Source organism: Barbus barbus (genome assembly GCF_936440315.1).
Source record: "Barbus barbus genome assembly, chromosome: 10".
Taxonomy (NCBI): Eukaryota; Metazoa; Chordata; class Actinopteri; order Cypriniformes; family Cyprinidae; genus Barbus; species Barbus barbus.
Genome location: NC_136738.1, coordinates 572,331 through 592,500, shown reverse-complemented (window position 1 = coordinate 592,500; position 20,170 = coordinate 572,331). Strand labels below are relative to the sequence as shown.

The 20,170-nt window shown below is 36.9% G+C and overlaps 2 protein-coding genes across 2 annotated transcripts in view; one reads left to right on the top strand and one right to left on the bottom strand.

Moving 5' to 3' along the window:
* Positions 1–1,563, top strand: part of LOC306875755 (immunoglobulin superfamily member 3-like) — a 149,016-nt gene extending 147,453 nt beyond the window's left edge. Inside the window, exon 9 of the mRNA XM_079426474.1 lies at positions 1–1,563. This exon is cut by the window's left edge and continues 1,325 nt beyond it. The gene's annotated coding sequence lies outside the window, so the exon portion shown is untranslated.
* A 14,132-nt stretch (positions 1,564–15,695) lies between these two features.
* LOC306875748 (uncharacterized protein) lies at positions 15,696–17,881 on the bottom strand. The gene is made up of 2 exons (XM_079426466.1): positions 17,664–17,881; positions 15,696–17,029 (listed from the first exon to the last, which is right to left on the bottom strand). The coding sequence occupies exons 1-2, from the start codon at positions 17,788–17,790 to the stop codon at positions 16,074–16,076; spliced, it is 1,083 nt and encodes a 360-aa protein (XP_079282592.1). The 5' UTR covers positions 17,791–17,881; the 3' UTR covers positions 15,696–16,073.
* Positions 17,882–20,170: the final 2,289 nt, after the last annotated feature.

Below are 20,170 nucleotides of genomic sequence, written 5' to 3'. Positions count from 1 at the left end.
AAGGGACATTCTCGGTGCCAAGATATTTTTATCATCATACGTGTGACGATCCAGAAGGAAAGCAGATATTGGCAGACTTCTGTGTATATGAGTTATGAAGGGATTTGACATTTAGTTTTATCTATATTCTAAGTCACATCAAGTGTTTTTCTTCTCTTTATTGGTTTGTGTTTGAAGTATGGTGCCCGATCTTTGTGTTACCGCTGAAAAAATTGTGAAAACTTATATTGCGCAGTGTCATAACCTGTAACCTGTGAAGACCTACTAGTGTGATTATATCTCAGAGGATGAATATAGCATCTAAATTTCCGTCGGTCTCCATGAACACTTTGAAAACACTGCCATATTTTACCATCGAAGATGCTATGATCCTCACATCTGCTCTGCGATCAACACTAGTCCGGTTTCATTCAAGGAAGATTCAACCTCTATACCGAAAGCATTTAGAGCTTAGCTGTAGCGTGAATGATTTTTATGTTAATTTTCCTTTTATTTCAACACGGACTATGAAACATAACGTGTTATCTAGTAACAGCAACTCCAAACTGGATGTGTCTCACTTATAGACACCACAGAGTATCATCTGGGTCCCTGCCGCCCTCAACAGTCAACATCGCAGCTTTTCTGTAAATGAAATTTAGATCCATTCAAAGCTTGTGATCGTCTTATTTATTGAATCGTAAAACTCCTAGATAGAATATGTGAACTTCATAAATCTGAATAGACAGAATGTGGCAGAAATAGCAGAGAACATTTAGGCAACTATAACTTAAAGGATTTTAGTAAGTAATTCTGAACCAGTCTGGGACTCTTCATACAGATGACACAGTGATCTAGCGCTCTTTATCTACAAAATTGTGTTGAGCTGTACAGTGCATGATGATGAGTAAGGGGGACATTTAATGCATTAACACATTAATGTCTGAAAGTTGTGTGTCGTGACATCAAGTCAGATCTATGGCATCCTCGCCATCTCCACTTTGAGGAAGGCCTCGCTGATTCAAAGCACCTGTTCAGTCATTTCAACACAGCAACTCTCAAATGTAATGCAAACGTTTGTTTGATCAATAGGTTGGCCTTCCTCAAGGAGGAGATGGGGTGATATTGCAGTTCTGCTGTCGTTCAATCTGTACAGACTTATTCAGAACTCTAAATAGTGTTTTTGTAGTTCAACATGCCCAGCTGAATCATAATGTTCTCACAATGTTGTAAATGCATTTTGAGGGCTGCATGTCATGGCTGTGTACTGGCAGTATAGCTGCAGAAAAACAAAACAAATGACAAAAAATATTGTGTTGATGTGTGTTCAGTTCAGCCAGTGCTGCTTTTTCAAGTGGTGATTTTTGTTCTTTTTTTTTTTTTTAAAGAACCAAAATAGTGCACTGAATATTTAAAAGAAGTTGCCATAGTTTTTTTAATGCTTATGTGTTTTTGTTGTACTCTGTTTAATTTTTGTGTTTTTTATATCTATTCTTATTTTATTAAATTGTAGCAATTGCTATTATGAAAAGGCACTTTGCTATTGTCAGTTGATTACAATAAAACATTCAGTGCACCACACTTTAGATTGTGTTTATATAATAATGTATCAATTTATATTGGACCAGTTTGAAAATTTTAAGAGTTGTAGCAGTTAAAGGCATAGTTATCATCCTTTTCAAATCTGTAATTGTTGATACAAAGGCAGTCCAATGGGGTCCAATGTTGGTGGATTTGACAAAGGTCTTTAAACTAAATCACACATGTGGTCATGTGAGCTCTGTGGCTCATTATTTTAATTTGCATCGTTTGAGGTGGATATTTTTTAAACATATTTTGCTCAATTTGTGATGCAGTGGTGTGTATGAATGATAATGAGTGTGTGTGTGTGTGTGTGTGTGAGATGGCCTGATGTGAGTAGCCAGAGGTTGTCACACAGGATAGATGGCCCTGTCTGCTGTTTCTGTCCTGTCTGCTAACCGAGCATGGCATGACCACCAGGGGCCAGGACCAAATCACATCACGCCTATCATAACTCATCCTGACTCGCCGGCTAAAACTCCATTGTGCTCATGAATATTAATACTCCTCTCACTCCATGATGTATGTGTTTCCCATTTCTGGGTCTGTGGGAGAAACTGCTCAGAGAATTTGTAAATACAGTCTCCCCGCTACCCTTCATTACATTACCTGTCTGAACGGTGTCGAATCAATTTGCTGACACCACCGCCTGTGCTTTGTGCCACAGGACCTATGAAAGCCCTGAATGGACCGGGAATTACTTTCTGATGAAAGCAAACCTGTGCCACAGGTGTGTGTACCTTTTGTGTCATTTGTAATATAACAAAAAAGTGTTGGAGAGGAGAACAGACACCACGTCTCTGTAGGATTGCAGTGAAACATGGTTCTGGTCTTTGGGATGCACTCTTCAATAACATCCAGAGCCGGGGTCATGTTTCTGACAGACCGCCTCAGAAATCAGGAAGACGGATTAAAGAAGAGCGAATGCAAATGGATAAAAGAAAGCAGACAGATGCTTTGGGGGAACAACACAGAAAGAGAATAAAATGTAAAGAGTGTGTTTGTTTAGTGATTAGGTGATTCAAGTAGTTATTTTGTGCACTTCAGATGCAAGGTCGAATTGTCTGATAAGCCTATACCAGACCAACAAAGCATCAGCCTCTTTAATATCTTACAGCTGAGCAGGAGAGGGGTGTTGTTCTCGTAAAGACTGTATGGGATGTGGAAAGTAGACACCAGTGGAGTTCTTCAGACATGCTTCAGTAAATATACTGTTGCTTTTGTGTTTTTATGAAAGTAATTTTAATCATCTATTGACCATATTTTTTTCTTTTTTTCCCACCGAAGTCAGAACACTATGAGCAACTTTAAAAGTTGTTTTGTATTCTGAAGAAATAAACATTTTGCAAGCACCATATGTACAGGGTAATGCACAATCTGTCTGCCATTATCGCATTATATGCACCATTTCAACGGATATTCGGCGGTATAAGGAAGTGACGTCGTTGTTCCTCGGACGTTTCCGGTTAGCGTTCAAGCGCAGGCAGGCGCTTAATTCTGCTGTTTAAAATTAAAATTAGATCCTTGTTGCTCGTTGCTCCCTCTGGCCTGCAACTAACATTAATTTATAAATAATCAGAAATTAAAGGGTTAGATGTCCGAGAAACGGCTTGCAGCAGTGAAGCGAGAAGCAGAATAGACACTAGCAGCTCTAGGATATACAGCGCACACTTCCATTCAGGTAAGGAAAAGTTCTTGTTTTTTCCATTTGATTTATTTGCGTTAACGCTTCAAGTATGATGCAGCATTGTGTTTTTCTCATTGTTTACATATGCGCCTGGCATTTTGATTCTTGTTTAGTGAAAAAGGCCAAGCTTTTATTTCTGTTTTATTGCAAGCTTTATGTGGGCTATAATTAAATACGAGTTCTCATTAGTTGTCTAGCTATCTTGTCAGCAGATAAATGCAGTAACACATTATAGAAATGTATTCTCTAAACTTGAATGTTGAATAGAGAAACAGTTAACTGCAGTAGTTTACAAAAGCTAATTTACTTATGCTTGTCTAATGTTAATTCCAACATGTACTGATGTATTAAACAATAATAGTATTATTTGCTAAATAAAATAATTGGTTTTCTACTTCTGTCTTTAGGAAAGCCATCATCTGTAATGTAAGACAGTGAGTGCTACAGAGAGACAGGACGGTGCCAGACCACATGAGATCATATGAACACCCAGATGTGTTTGAGAACTTGAGGATGAAATGCAATGTAGTACTCAAAGCTGCTTTTGATATTGATCACGTTAATACATTTGCTGGAAACAGTCTCTGTCTTTTGTTTATATGCAGTACTGGTCAAATGTCTGGACACATTACTATTATTGATGTTTTAAAAAAAAAAGTCTCTTATACTCATCAAGCCTCCATTTATTTGATCAAAAATACTGACAAAATCAGTAATGTGAAATATTACAATTTAAAATAATCGTTTTAATATTTTTTTATATCCTAACAAACCATACATCAATGGAAAGCTAATTTATTGAAAAATTTACACTTATGACTGGTTTTGTGGTCCAGGGTCATATATATATATATATTAATTTTTTATTTTTTTTTGGCATGGATGCTTTAAATTATCAAAAGTGGCAGTAACGTAAATTGTTTAAAAAAATGTAAGTAAATGCTGTTCTTTTGAACAAGTTCCACAAAGATATCAAGGAGCATAACTGTTTTCAGCACTAATAATAATAATAATAATAATAATCAGAAATGTTTCTTGAGCAGCAAATCAGCTTATAATTATTTCTGAATGATCATGTGACACTGAAGACTGAAGTATTGACTGCTGAAAATTCAGCTTTGTCATCATGGAAATAAACTCAAATGATTTTATATTGTAAGATTATTTCACAATATAATTTTTTACTGTATTATCATCGAAATCTTACTGACCCCAAATGTTTTAACTCGTGTATACGGTATAGTTCACACTAAATAACATGAATATTCAGAGCTGTATCTATCATATGAATAAACACGTCTCACATGTGGTCAGCTATGATACAGTCACTGCAAAACATCTCAGAAAACTCTGCTGTCTTCATGTTCTCTGATTTTGCTGGGTTGTTGAACACAACTCTCGCCACAACCTACCATCCATAATAGATGAGCTTTAAAATGTGAGGTTTTCTATGGCCCAGCACTGCTTTAATGAGCTCTAGTTCCAGGCAATGTGAAATCTGAAGCATTTCAGGTGAGTATTACTGTCTTATTCATTTGCCTCAGAGCAAGGGTTTAGTGTCGTTGTTATTGATTACAGAGGGAATGCTCCTATCATGTTGTTTTGCTGCTTGACGTGTTTTAGATCGTGCCGAAGGGTTTCATTATTAACCTCCCCATTAAATCCAGTCTCCAGTTAGCTACTGTTGTGTTAAGTGTTATGTAAATGAAGGGTGTCGTTAGAGGGAAAGCGAGATCGTTTAGATTCGTTAACATTGTATTGATTTCTGTGCATCACAGAGGTCTTAACCTGAGCTTCAAGTACACATGAAGATATGAAGCATATCCACACAAACCCTTCTGAGAGTTCACATTCGGAAATAAAAATTGCTTGAAATGCTGGATTTGAATTGATTTACATTCTAACAGATCCTAATTAGCGGAAAATGCCTTTCTTTTGCAAAATTGCTGTCATTAGGCAAATGCTACTTCAGCTGCCCTTTACAGGTACACTGCTAACCCTGTGATTTTCACCAGAGGAGGCCAACGTGAGCAGCTGAAGAAAAGTACTGCATGCATTAAAGACCAAACACAGAAAACCCTTTCATGTGTTTTAGTTTCATTTGCCTCTCTCTGCTGGAAAAAAATGACTTAAGGCAGCCTAAAGTAGGTGGTTAGCATGGTCTCCCATTGATGGTTTATAGGGGTATAGCCACTGACATCCAGTATTTTTTCTTCAGAATATAGGTCAGTGGCTACTGGCAATCCATGACACATCAAAAGACTTAGTTTAGCTATAAAGCGAGGCTGTTATGGCTGGCTATCTTTCTCACGCTCGGTATATGAAGAGATAAGCCATCGCTAGCATACCTGGGTAAGCAGATGCTTCTTATACTCTGAATGTTGAGCGATGTTCAATCAGTGCATGTTTATCAGTTCTTCTGTAATGTTGTTTGTGCTTCATTTTACACTGCTGGCACGAACTGAAGCAATGTTTCTACATTAAACGTTGTCACAACAACAAACTAATAAGCTGAGCACTCTTTACTTGCTCTTCTGGGACTGGGTGATTCTGAATGAATGTGAATAAGATAATGTGCTTATAATAAATCTACTGATCGCTTTTGCTAAGAGTCTTAATGAATTCCATAATACTACTATAACTATTTCTGAAGTCATTACTTACAAAGAGACAAAGATTAAATGTCTTAATGCATGCCAAACTAGTTTCATAAGGCTATAGGAATTATCAATAGTCAGTAGTATTTGCTGAAGCAAATATTGAAGCGACTACAGTTTGCGCCTCAGCTGTCTGAATACACAATCATCTGTTTATTTCATATTTTTGGAGCATATTCTAATGTCCTGGTTCTGTCAATAAAAATGAAAAATGACGAAGCTGAGTTGTCAACAGCTTTTGCAACTTTCATTTTTGTCTGTCTCCATATAAACCCCTTTTCTCCGCTCAAGAGGACGTGAAGTTTTATCTAAACCAACCAGAGCCTCAGAAAACTGGACTTAGTATTTAATATAATTATAGATATAATTATAATCAGGGTGCGAATTATACAGTGACCATCAGGGGGGTCGAAGTCATTTTCAGTTATAGTGCAATATAACGTATTAATTTCGAGTTATATAAATAGTGTGTTTATTAAAGAAAGACCAGTAGATCAGTCCTTTTATATCTATTATGTCTATTTTAATGCTGTTTTTTGACTCAAAAATTATTAGGCTAGTTATTTAACAAAAGCAAAATTTGTCTGCAATCATGTTTTAAAATGAAATAAAAAGGCTGAAGTATAGGCTACAAAATCTTAAAATATAAAAGTTATACTTTGTCTTACTAAATTTAGCATCTATATGAATTACAGAATTAGATTGATTAGCTGCTGATGATATGACGCACTGAATGATTTAATCATGATGGTGTGACTATCAAAAATAGATTCAGCTATTTATTTATTTTTTTGTCTTTTGGAAGCTGCTTTCAAAATCCACTTGACTCAAAATCCTGAGGGGGCACGTGCACTGAATGGACATATGACCTCATGTTGTTGGAATAAATCCCAGATTTGATTGATTCTTAAGAAAAATAATGTGACACAAGGCATCCGATTATAATAAATAGCACAATGTCATTTGCATAGCCTATAGTGTTCAATGCTTGACCCACAGCTCTGCACATTTCGTATGTCTCCCTTATTTAACACCTGAATCAAATCATGAGCTCAATAGGAGAGGGATCTATGAACTGAACTGGTTAAGGCTAGGGATAGGGGTTATAGTTTAGTAATGAGGAAAATCACGGCCATGACAGGTCTTAGCTTGCAGTGACTTAAATCTAAGTTTGGAGAGGACTCTCAGTTTCTAACGCCATTAAATGGATGAAGTGATCATTTGTGGGACATGATTCTTCCCTTCTCTCTCCTTTCAGTCTTTATTGTGCGGTGAGGAGTTTTACGAGAGCCAAGAAGTAAAATGGTATGTTTGAAATAAAAAATTTTTTAATTAACATAACATAACAGGATGGCTTTTCCAAACTTTATGAATAAATTGTCCTATTTTATTTGTTTGTTATTTGGCAAATGCAGTTTTGCGCTGTTTCTTCCTGCTCATTTCCCGCGCTGGGACAGTCTCTGAGAGTCTGACAGAAATCGACGGTAAGTGTGCATACATAGAACTATTTTAATAGCTAGAACAAAATATCAAGGGTTATTTATTGTTGTCTTTCTATCTGACCCCCCCTACATCTAGTTTTGACATCCATCGGGGGGATAAAGCCTTCTTTAGGGGGGTCAGACAGAATAGTGATCCAAATAATTAGTAATTCCTTCTGAAGAATTTGGTAATACTCGAGTCATTACTAGTGGGTTACCATGACCTTCACTTTAGAATTAATTATGCAATATGTATTATTCATATTAATTATGAAACTCTAGTTCTTAGTAGTTTTTAGGGAGGTATGAAAAAACAGTAGTTACTGATTAGCTAATAGTGAACTACCACATTCGACTAAGCACTATTACTTACTAATTCATTAATCAGTTTATTATTAGTTACTAGTAGAGTGCTAATATTGCGTTACTCTTGTGTAGTTATTCATTAATGATTGGAAGGGTTACCGTATTTTTTATTATGGCGGCAAAGCAAAAACAGTAAGGTGTGTGAGTCTCAGAAATGAAGAAAAGTGCAGCAAAGTGGGTCAACATGTACAAATCAGTAAAAAAGCGTGAAATTGTATTATAACATGTAAATAATACACCGTAGGACTTCACCTGGAGCTTGGGCAGCTGCTGTTTTAAGGGAATGCAATGCTTTAATATTCAGATTTGTCCTGTCTCTCATACGCTCCCCAGAGTCAAAGCCAGCTATTCACAGCAGACTGTGCTCCTCAGGGCTGCAGCACCTCAGAGAAGCAATGAGAGCGAAGCTGAGAGCACTTGCCCCTCTCCCTAACACGATTATCCCTCACTGACTCATGAGCGGATCACATTCTTAATAAACGTGTTACCTCACTCTCTGAGCGGCCGCGGGTGATGTATATGTGGATGTGGCAGTGGGGGGTGCTTGCTGTCATGGTTAGACATGGGAACTTGAATTCATTCTCATTGAGCACCCCTGGCATTATGGGTACAGCTACAGTAGCTGCAATCTATGGCAAGCTGTTTTGGCTTTTATTCCTTCTCAAGATATGAATTATTGTTATCAACAACTCAGTTTTCACTAGTTATATATAATCCTATAGTAAAAAGTATAATTGTTGATATCTGTAATTGTATTTTCACTAGTTAAATGCCAGCGTAGGCTGCCATTCAAGTGTAATTGCTGATATCAAGAATTTAATTTCTACGAGTGATGACGTCATTGCTGATATCAAGCATTAACAATGTTACTAGTGGAAATCCAATTCCTGATATCAAGAATTAGTATTTTAACTAGTGAAAACTGAATTATTGATATCAAGAATTCATATCTTGTGAATGAATAAACGTCAAAAGGGCTTGCCATATGCAATCCCACATTGGCTAATCAATCATTAATTGACTAACATACACTTGGCTAGGTTCAGTCAGACATTCTGTGACCAGCTCAGACTTCAGGGGACGTGTTTGGAGTGAAAGAGTCAGCTGTTGTTGTTGTGCTGGCGCTCATGGTCCCGCTGTACAGTAGCTGTAAGCTAAACTGTGTTTTTATTCTCGTCATCTTCCTGGTCTTTCTGGGAGCATCTGACTCCCAAAGCGAAGCACAAACAGACTGTCTGCCTAAATACAACACTTTCATCACTGTGTCATCATCACCAGCAGTTTAGCTACACACAGAGAGCTCTGTTTCTGTGTTTGTGTTGCCCTTGAGTGTCTCATGCTGTAGCCGTCAATGATATTCTGACAGTAAGTATTCTTCATATAACAGCACAGATAGCTACCGGACTGCTTAGAAGAATCCAGCTTCAGACGAAGTGTAAACCGAGCAGATGCTTTCATTTGTATTGTCAGCATGTGCTTTTTCATCTCAGGCGTTTATACACTCATGAGAAAATGAGACTTCAGGTACTTCATTGTTTATACTAAAAAATGCTGGCTTGAAAATGACAAATAGCTACTGTCTACTACAGATAACTGCAGTAATGTTCTAATGAACTAGATAAACTAGAAAAGATTCACAATCATGAGATTAATAAAGAAGCAGCAAGCCTTTTCATTTACAGGTATTTTATTTTATTTCATTTTTTAACAATTTGAATGATAATATGTATTATGCTTTTAAAGGTACTACAGAAAGAAAGAAAGAAAAAGTGTTACAAAATGGATAATGATGTAGGAGCAATAAAAAACCTATCAGATGCCTCTAATAGAAGGATTTTCTAAAGAAATCTGGATGAAGATCATTACTTTTTTGGGTGGTGATAAACTAAGTTATAGCTACTCGGTCTGGGAGATGATTTTCTTTGAAGCAAAATATGATTGGACATATTTTTATGGAAATCTTTCATCAAACGTATGATTTTCCTGTAACTCATGATCAGTAGCCCATCTCATGGTCAAGATCCTATGATTCATATTCAGAACAAAACATGTCCATTCATATGATGTGCCCATGGCTCCACCTGCTGTAATACCTGAAGAGGAACATATGTGTCCCTGCAGCACTAAAGCAGTCTTAAGTCGCTGGGGTATATTTGTACCAATAGCCAACAATACATTGTATGAGTCAAAATGATACATTTTTCTTTTATGCCAAAAATCATTAGGATATTAAGATCATGTTCCGTGAAGATATTTTGTACATTTCCTACCATAAATATATCAAAACTTCATTTTTGATTAGTAATATGCATTGCTAAGAACTTCATTTGAACAACTTTAAAGGAGATTTTCTCAATATTTAGATTTTTTTGCTCCCTCAGATTCCAGATTTTCTAATAGTTGTATCTCAGACAAATATTATCCTATCATAACAAACCATACATCAATGGAAAGATTATTTATTCAGCTTTCAGATGATGTATACATCTCAATTTAGAAAAATTGACCCTTATGACTGGTTTTGTGCTCCAGGTAGGGGTGTGATATATATATATATATATATATATATATATATATATATATATATATATATATATATATCGTCTGCGATAATATCGTAATTGTTGTTTTAATGATGTGCAATTTGACAATATCGAGCATTTTACAAAAAACAAACTAAACACCTACAGAGTGCACGCATGCATGATTCAGTCTATTAAAATGCATTAAGAATGATCACAAAATTCAAGATATGGGGGCAGAAAATGTATATATTTACGTTTCATATAGTTAAAATCACACGAAGTCACCTACATTTCACTGCTGGTTATACTCTGTATAATTGTGTATGTGACGAATAAAACTCTTGAATCTTGAATCTTGAATCTTGAAAGCGTGCCGTTTTTTCTTCAAAAATAAGCATGATTACAAATGTGATATTGATTTTATACAACAGTTCAACAAACAATAAGTTAATATTAAAGGACTTGCGATGTTGCCTGTTTTTGCTCCAGTTCTCCGACAGAATAATTGAAGCAGCTACTGATCCGAGTCTCTGATGCTCCTGAACAAATGACTCGTTTAATGACTCGGTTCAGTCGCAATGACTCATTTATTAACAGTGTCTTTCTGCCACCTGCTGGCGGTTTTCATTTCACATTTAAAGTCTATTTTCATTTTAAAAATCATTTTAAATATCAGTATTCAATGTTTATGTTTAAAATGTCAAAAGAAATGATACATTTGTAACTGGTTAAAGCACTCCCTCTGAGCTGCATTAAATGCATCTAAACGCCATTCAGACGCAACTTCTGCAAAGATTCATTTCGATGAGACTGGTTTCATTAGTTTGATAACAGCCTAAATGTGTATTATCTTAATTGACTGATTAAATGTAACAATTTGACAAAAAAACAAAACGCTTTATTAAATGTAAAAATCTATTTAAACTTCAATGAAAAGAAGAATTGATCACAGAATATGAAGAATATCACAAGCTGCAGGTGTGCACGGGAGTCAGATAATAACAATACCTCTGCAAAATATCGTCTAATTATCGTTATCGAAAAAATCCAAAAAAATATCGAGATATCATTTTTTTCAATATCGCACACCCCTAGGTCCAGGATCACATTTGGAATTGATATATTTAGTGCAACGTAGCTGTGCAACACTTATCATGGTAAGAATAGCTTCGCTACTTTTATTGTTACTGATGTACAAAAGTACTTTTAGTAGGTTAGTGTCAGCAAGGCGTTGATTGGCTCCAGTGCGGATTGCGTCATCAGAAGCGCGACAGCGGCGTGTGTTTGTGTTCATGGCGAAAGAGAAGCCGGTGATTTTCAGGAAACAAGGCGCTGTTATAAGATGCAAAGAATCGTCTGTGAAGCACACGGTAAGTATCGTAAAGGATCGCCATTGAGCAGTTTTACTCTGTGTTCAAACTATATATAGCTCCAGCTGACGACTGAATGCGAGAGTGCAGATTAAATTGATGTAATGTGTTTAATAAGACAGGGCTAACTGATCGTGTGTTATTCAGGCAGTGCATGTTTACTGAAGACTGTATAAAAGATGTGAAGTGACTGCGGTCATGATGTTATTTCTCCAGGTGGCGCTGTTGCCTCATCAGAGGAGAGCTCTGGCCTGGCTGCTGTGGAGAGACACGCAGAAAACATCTGGGGGAATGTGGGGTAATATTCATCATTTATATTAATATTTGGATTGAGATTGATATTTTATATATTATATATGCATTTAATATATGTATTATGTTTTTAATTTTATTTAGTCTGTAACACTGTAGAATAGGGAACACTTATTCACTATTAACTACGACTTTTCCTTCAATAAACTCTTAATTTGCTGCTTATTAATAGTTAGTAAGGTAGTTGATAAGTTTAGGTGTTGGGTAGGATTAGGGATGTAGAATAAGGCATTAATATGTGCTTCATTACTAATAATAAATTGCTAATGTTCTAGTAATATGCATTCCTAGTAAAGAGACCCATTTTAGTCAATAAAATATTTATTATAAGAGTAAACCCTGACAGGATGATCAGAAGCTCCAGAGTGAGTTTGGCAACATTACATTGTCCCATTTATTATACAAACACTTATAAAACAAATTAGTGGGCACTAAATATTGATTCAAGTTCAAATTATTGGTCTCACTTTATATTGCGAGGCCTTAACTACTGTGTACTTGCATCAGAAAATAAGTATAATGTACATGTTGTGTTCATATTGTATTGTAAAACACGTTTGCTGTTATTGATATACCGTGGGTAAGGTTAGGGGCAGGTTTGAGTTGTAAAAATTCTGAAAATCTATTAGAGCTTATGATTTGTTTAATAAATAAAACATATTACACATTAATCAATAAATCAGTATATATAAAATTATTTAATTTTACAAGTGTCATGTTTGAGATTTTTTTTTCTTCATGTAAGCTATAGCTTCTGACCTTTTAAATCAAAATATACTCATTATTTTATGACATCAATTACTGCTTTATTTAATCAGAAACACTGTCTAAATGTTACTTTTGTAGACTATTTTACTTTTAATTTTATTAGAAGTAGACCAACAGCGCCTCTCCAGATTAAAACCCCTTACCGAACAGGCGTTAGGACCCGGGGGAGGCTATTACTGTTTACTCTATCACTCACTGACCCAGTCATTCTGTAGTGCTCTCACAGATTAAATGCAGCGATCCAAAAGAGTGAATCTAATCATCATTCAGACAAAACTTTGCTTCAAGAATGATCTAATCTAATCACTAGCACACCCTGAGCACATGTGAGTTAATGTATTCCTCTTATCGGCATCGGTTTTCATATCGGGCTGATGCCGATGTTTACATTTAAAGCCATTATCGGCCAATTCCGATATCAGTCCGATAATATCGTGCATCCCTAATTCCTTCACATTGACATCACAGCAGGTCTGACTTTTCATTTATTGTATGATTTGTTGACCGTCTGTAATTTCACTGACTGCTAATGTGTTTAGTTGGTTTGTTTGTTAGGAATCAGGAAGATGTTCATTGTTGGCCTTGATATTGCAGGTGATGCTGGTGTCTCTGTGTGGGAATCAATCTGATTGGAGGGAATCATCTGTTTCTCATGGACATGCACTGGTGAGACACTTCACAGGGGCTTAAGAAGTTTTAATGAATATGTATTAATAAAAATTTCAGTGTTACACAGAAAATCTTTATATGAGAAATCCCAGTCTCTTGAACGCTGGTTACACCATCAGTCTAAAGAATATTTTATAAAACACAAACTATATCTGCTTTGGCTCACACTGCAAACTGATTTGCAAGTGGATAGCTTCAGAGAGACTATGATCGTGTATAAGAACTGGGCCTTGATTCACAGGAATCCAGCACTAGAGGACCAGGCCTGTGATCGGATCTATAGGGTGGGACAATCCCGGGATGTTACAATTCACAGGTGATTTGATGTTGCTTGTATTCAGTTATAGACAGGTACACAGTCAAGTAGTGGTTCTTAACGACAGGAAAAGACAGCTTCATGAATGAGACGAGCCAAAAAAAACGAACCATGTTCTTTAAAGATTTTGAGGTAATATGGCATGTAGTATATTTTCCTATCAAGCAAAGAAACATTAGCAGCAGTCAGATTGATTGCATGGTGTCCTCTCCCACAGGTTTGTGTGTGACGGGACAGTGGAAGACAAGATCTCTTCACTACAGGAGGAGGAGGAGGAACTGGATCCTCATTCACTAAACTGTCTCTGGCAGATCTCAGGGTCCTCTTCGGAGTGTGATATGCATTTTATTTCATAAAACTAATATTAATCTACAAAGCATAATTTTATCTACTTTTGTTGTTGTCTTAAATCCGTTATTGTATTTCTAGGAAGATATCATGAAATCTAAGACTTTATATTCAAGTGATTAATGACTGTTTACATTGAATAAATTTAAAGGTTATCACTATGCAACTGTCATGAAATATTTTTTAATCTCAGTTCCTTGCTAAACTTGATTTTAACATGAGCCCGCTCACCTAGAGAGGAGAGGTCACACAAACAAAGCTAGACAAGAGAAGCATGAGGGTTATTTATAGTTTCCAGTCACATGACAGGCTCAAACACCTGGAGGACTAAACATCCATAGAACCGCAGCACAAGTCTCTGGGGTATATCTGTAGCAATAGCCAAAAATACATTGTGTGGGTCAAAATTAATTTTTCTTTTATGCCAAAAATCATTAGGATATTAAGTAAAGATCATGTTACATGAAGATATTTTTTTTGATTAGTAATATGCATTGTTAAGAATATGTCTCTTAATAATCTCTTACATTAAGAGATTTTCTCAATATTTAGATTTTTTTGCACCCTCAGATTCCAGATTTTCAAATAGTTGTATCTCAGCCAAATATAGTCCAATCATAACAAACCATACATCAATGGAAAGATGATTTATTTAATCAGACGCAGCGGCTCAGTCCGGGTCAGTCAGTTATTTCCTCATCCTCAAAACCAGAGGAAAAACGGGAAGGGAAGGGAAGTGGTGTGTGGCCAAGTATGGTGACCCATACTCTGAATTTGTGCTCTGCATTTAACCCATCCAAGTGAACACACACACACAGCAGTGGGCATTTATGCTGCGGCGCCCGGGGAGCAGTTGGAGGTTCAGTGCCTTGCTCAAGGGCACCTCAGTCGTGGTATTGAGGGTGGAGAGAGCGCTGGACATTCACTCCCCCCACCTACAATCCCTGCCGGCCCGAGACTCGAACCCACAACCTTTCGATTACGAGTCCGACTCTCTAACCATTAGGCCACGACTGCCCCAAAAACAACAGAAACATAAGAAACCTACACTGCAACATGTCTACGATCGCCAGCGTCTTCTGGAAATCGGTAGTGCATGTAAATATCACCATCACCAGTGACTACGGAGAAGCTAAGACGCCTTTGTTTACTGCAGAAGCCAGCCCCTGAGACCACGGACTTGCCTGCTGCCGCTATCCGCACAAGGAGGTACCGTAAGCGTTATGAGAAGAGCATACGAGCTAGGCTAAAGGCTAACCCTACAAGTCCAGCTCTTCCAACAATCTTGATTAATTGACTTTATTAATCCCAAAGGGAGAGTCACGTCACAGCAAGCTCACCACACAATAAATAGATAAAAGAGAGAGAAAAAAAATAATACACAATACGGTATTTCATACAGCCCCCCCCCTGTTTCAAGCATCACAGTATGCTCTCTACACCATGTTATACATATAGATCACAGAATCATAAAAGGTCTTCAACAGTACCTGACATACACCAAAGGATCTCAGTCGCCTTAATGAATGAATGCGACTCTGACCCTTCTTATAAACCTGGGCCCGTTTTCCTAAAGATCCTAAGAATCCTTTTAGAGAGCTCCTAATTTAGCTTAAAAACTAGGAGTCTTAGCTTAAAAGTGATTCAGGACCAATCTGAGAGCAACTCTGAGCGAGGAAAAGACTAAAACGTTTATCTTAGTGAGGAGGCGGGGCTTACCCGTTGCTAGCTATGACACATTCTTTTGAAGACTGTGATTGGTTAGTTGTCAAGAAGGAAATAAGAGCGCTTTTAAGAGTAGAGTATATTATATGCCTTCACTTTGAAATTATAGGCGTTGTTTTTCCTGTTTTCCCGTACTCGTTCTCACTCCTTTAAAACTCTTTCACAGAAAGAACACAAATAGGGTCACGCATCTACATTTCTTTTCCCAGGTGTATCTATGATGGCAGATGCAATTGTCACGGAGCAAGATTACATTTCTCTTCCTCTGCAGTCAATGCACATATGATTTTTAAAATTGCTCTATTTTGTAAACCTCTTGCCACACTGGGCAACACTGTGATTTCCCAGAATGAATTTGCAAATGCCGTTTCAGGTCTCTTTGATATGTGAAACACTTTTTACACCGTTGGCACGTGAATGGCTTTTCTCCAGTGTGAAGCCTCATGTGAATGTTAAGGTTTCCTTTTTGAGTGAAACCTATTCCACACTGTTGGCAGGTGTAAGGGCTCTCTCCAGTGTGAATCCTCATGTGGACTTCAAGGTTTCCTTTTCGACTGAAACTTTTTTCACACTGCGGGCATCTGAAAGGGTTCTCTCCCGTGTGAATTCTCATGTGGACATTAAGGTTTCCAAGTTGGTCGAAACTCCTTCCACACTGAGAACACCTGTAAGGCTTCTCTCCAGTGTGAATCCTCATGTGGGCATTAAGAGTTGGTCTGTGAGTGAAACTCCTTCCACACTGAGAGCACGCGTAAGGCTTGACTCCAGTATGAATCCTCACGTGGCTTTCAAGGCTTCCTCTTCGAGCGAAACTTTTCCCGCAGTGTTTGCAGATGAAAGGCTTCTCTCCAGTGTGAACTCTCATGTGGTACCTAAGGTTTTCTTTTCTGCTGTAAGATTTTCCACACTGTTGGCAGGTGAATGCTGTATCTGCAGTGTGAACTCTCAGGTGGACTGTAAAAGCTCCTTTTTGGTCAAAGCTCTTTCCACACTGTTGGCAGGTGTAGGGCTTCTCTCCGGTGTGAATTCTCATGTGGACTTTGAGGTGTCCATGTTGACTGAAACTTTTTCCACATTGTTTGCAGGTGAAACGACTACTACATCCTGTTCTTTTTTGTGAGGAAGACTTTTTTTTAGTTTGTGAGCAACTATACTTTTCCGTTACAAATTCGTGATGTTTCTCATACTGATCTTTCTCTTTTGTTTCATCTAGTTTATGACTCTCCTCTTTTAGTGCAATCCGGTCTGAGGGGAAGAAAACAAACAAAAGTTAACTCCAGATTAATGCCACAAAACAACAGACATAAAAACATTTAAACATCAACACAAACATGTACTTAGCACACTTCCCAAAAACCTCTTTGCACATTGATATGCTGCGTCAGTGGCTGACAATAAGAGAACTACGCCAGCTTGACCTGAAGCCTGTATAGAATCATGGCACTTCATTGACTGATGGCGCTAACACCAACTGCATTGCGTCTCCAATGCCTTAAAAGGATGAGTTCGGGCTCAAAATGAAAAATGAAATCATAGCAAAAACAAAGACGCATCTCATTCTCTATTCAGGTTAAGGTTAGAACAGAAGGGTACCAAAAAAGCGGTATGATACGGTTCACTATTTTGGTACTATTCACAACTGCTGACAGTGGAAATGGAAATAATTGCATACCGTACTGAACTGAACCGTACCGCTCGGTGGAAACAAGCCATTAGGATTTGTCTGGTCACATGATCTCAACATGTCTGTGATGTCACCATGACGTGTCAAATAAAACTGCTTTACATTAAACTCATATCAAAAATATTCATTTCTGTAGAGGTTGACATTTAAATAAGGATCAAATGACTGAGTTCAGCTTTGAGAATGAAAACCAACCTGTTTGCTGCTCGGTATCTTCTTGTTTCACTCCGATTGCATCTTCAATCTTAATGTCTTCAGTCTCCTCTTTAAGAAATGCCATCGTTATAGGAGTATGTGACTGAGATCTCAGCTGCTTCACCATGAGTGTTTCTGTCTCTGGACACTCGGTGACATTTCAGATGAGGAAACTGAACAGACAGAAAACCAAATCTCTGTGTGCGTGTCTCTCCAGGAGTCAGTGCACCTGTCAGGGAATCAGTCACCAAAAAAAACATCAAAAATAAAAACTAGCATTACAAATTAACCCATTTAATCCCACCGGTCACAATAGTGACTGTAAAGAAGGTTTTCATTTATAAAGCTCTAAAAATGTCACTGACTGGTATTTTAGTGCATTTTCTGCAAATATGGAAAAAATAAAGGGTCTCAATTAAATATGTGCAGTTTCCCATGTTTAGTGCAGATTGTCACATGACCAGAATATTAGCTGTTTACACCTTGAGATGATGATGATGATGATGATGATGGCTGCATCAAAACTCCAAACAAAAGACTAGTAATGCATGTTAAAGATTTGTGGTACACATTATATTTAAGGTGTCTAGTATTAATATATGAATTCACAATTATGTAGTTTTGTTGAGTGAGGAGGACACAGAATGAGTAAACGTTCTGGTGACTGGTGGGATAATAACTTTTTTTTGTAATTTCTTTTTATGTATAATAGTAGCCATAAAATGTGATGAAAGTTTTAAATGAGTTAATAACTGGGCTGAGAAATTATTTAATTTCAGGATGCACATTATCCCACCGGGCAACCATAAAACACACACTTCTCCAAACAAACATAAAAGATCATTATTGATTATTTCAAGGGATTACTAATGACACATAATTTTGATATTTTCATGTGTGAGAAAAATGAGATTAAATGGTTTAATTGAAAACAAATGATCCAGAAAGCTCTTATTTAGATGTTTACGGTTTATATTTTGTATGTAATGATTTGTATATTATATTTAATGGATTACATTATCGTAAAACATTTGCATTTGGTTTGTAAACGGTGTGGTTTCTCTCGTTTGTGATGCATTTCCACAGTTCTGAGCAGCAGATGTGATCAGTGGACTTCAGAAAGCTGTTCTCTATCAGTGCTCTATGGCCAGTGTTGATGAATTCAGGCTGAAGATCAAGAGAATCGTTATGTTTTCTGTGACCCACGTGCTGATGCGCTTTACTCACAAAACATAACGTTCATTTTTGTTATTATTGCAAAAGTATTGCAAAGTTATGTTCTAGAATAATTAAGTCATTTAAATAGCTTGTAAACAAAACGCTAAAGCTATCCGTACGGGTTGCATTGACTAAAACACTTTAAACGCTTAGAAACACAAACCTTTCTTCAGCCGAATCACAGCAGCGGCGCGGCCTTATGACGTCATACTGGCACACCAAAATAAAAGTCCCGTTTACAAGCTCCATTAGAAAAACCACTACGGCTGCGTCCGAAATCGCATACTTCCCTACTATATAGTATGCGAAAAACAGTATGCGAGGCGAGTAGTATGTCCGAATTCCATTCATACTACCCTCATTCATACTATATAGAACGTACTTTTTTAACGGTCGAGAAGTACGTTTGAATTCAAATGTAGTACCTACACAAGTAGTATGCGATTTCGGACGCAGCCTGTAATACTAGAGTGCACCCTGGATGATGGGGCGGGGCCACACGTGTTGCTCCGCCCACCCCCAATATAGCACGTTAAATGAAGTCAGATGGTATTGCACTTTTCACAGTACACAAAGTACTCATTGAGCAGTTTTAGCTGGGCGATGTTGATAAAAATTATCCTCTATTTGAGACTTCGCTGTTTTGAAATCAGAATCAGAATCAGAATGAGCTTAATTGCCAGGTGTTTTTACACATACAAGGAATTTGTTTTAGTGACAGTAGCTCCACAGCGCAACAGAAAGACAGCGACAAGACAAGACAGATAATAAAAAGAATAATATACAAAATAGACAATGTACAAAATAGCAAAAAACACAATATATATATATTATAGATATGTGCATAACTGTACATAATTGTCTATAGTATATATTGTGTTTTTTGCTATTTTGTACATTGTCTATTTGTATATTATTCTTTTCCCATTCATTATTTTAGGATCGGTGGATAAGCACAAACTTAGGAAATGATGATCATTCCCTGTAGTTCAGTAAACTACAGGACAAACACGCAAATGGTTTTATTTTAAAGAACAACTGCGGTGACATATAAGACAATAATACCAAATAGCCCATCAGCATGAACTGAGGTTTTATGTGTGGATAATGGGAATGCTTAATACTTAAACCTTAAAATGAACAATATTTTATTATTATCATTATTATTATTATTATGCATATAGGCCTATTTTAAATGTTTTTGTTTACTAAACCAGCTGTTATTAAATCTGACCTACAGCAAATATTATTATTAATGTGCTTTAGTGCATATTTAAGCAATAAATGTT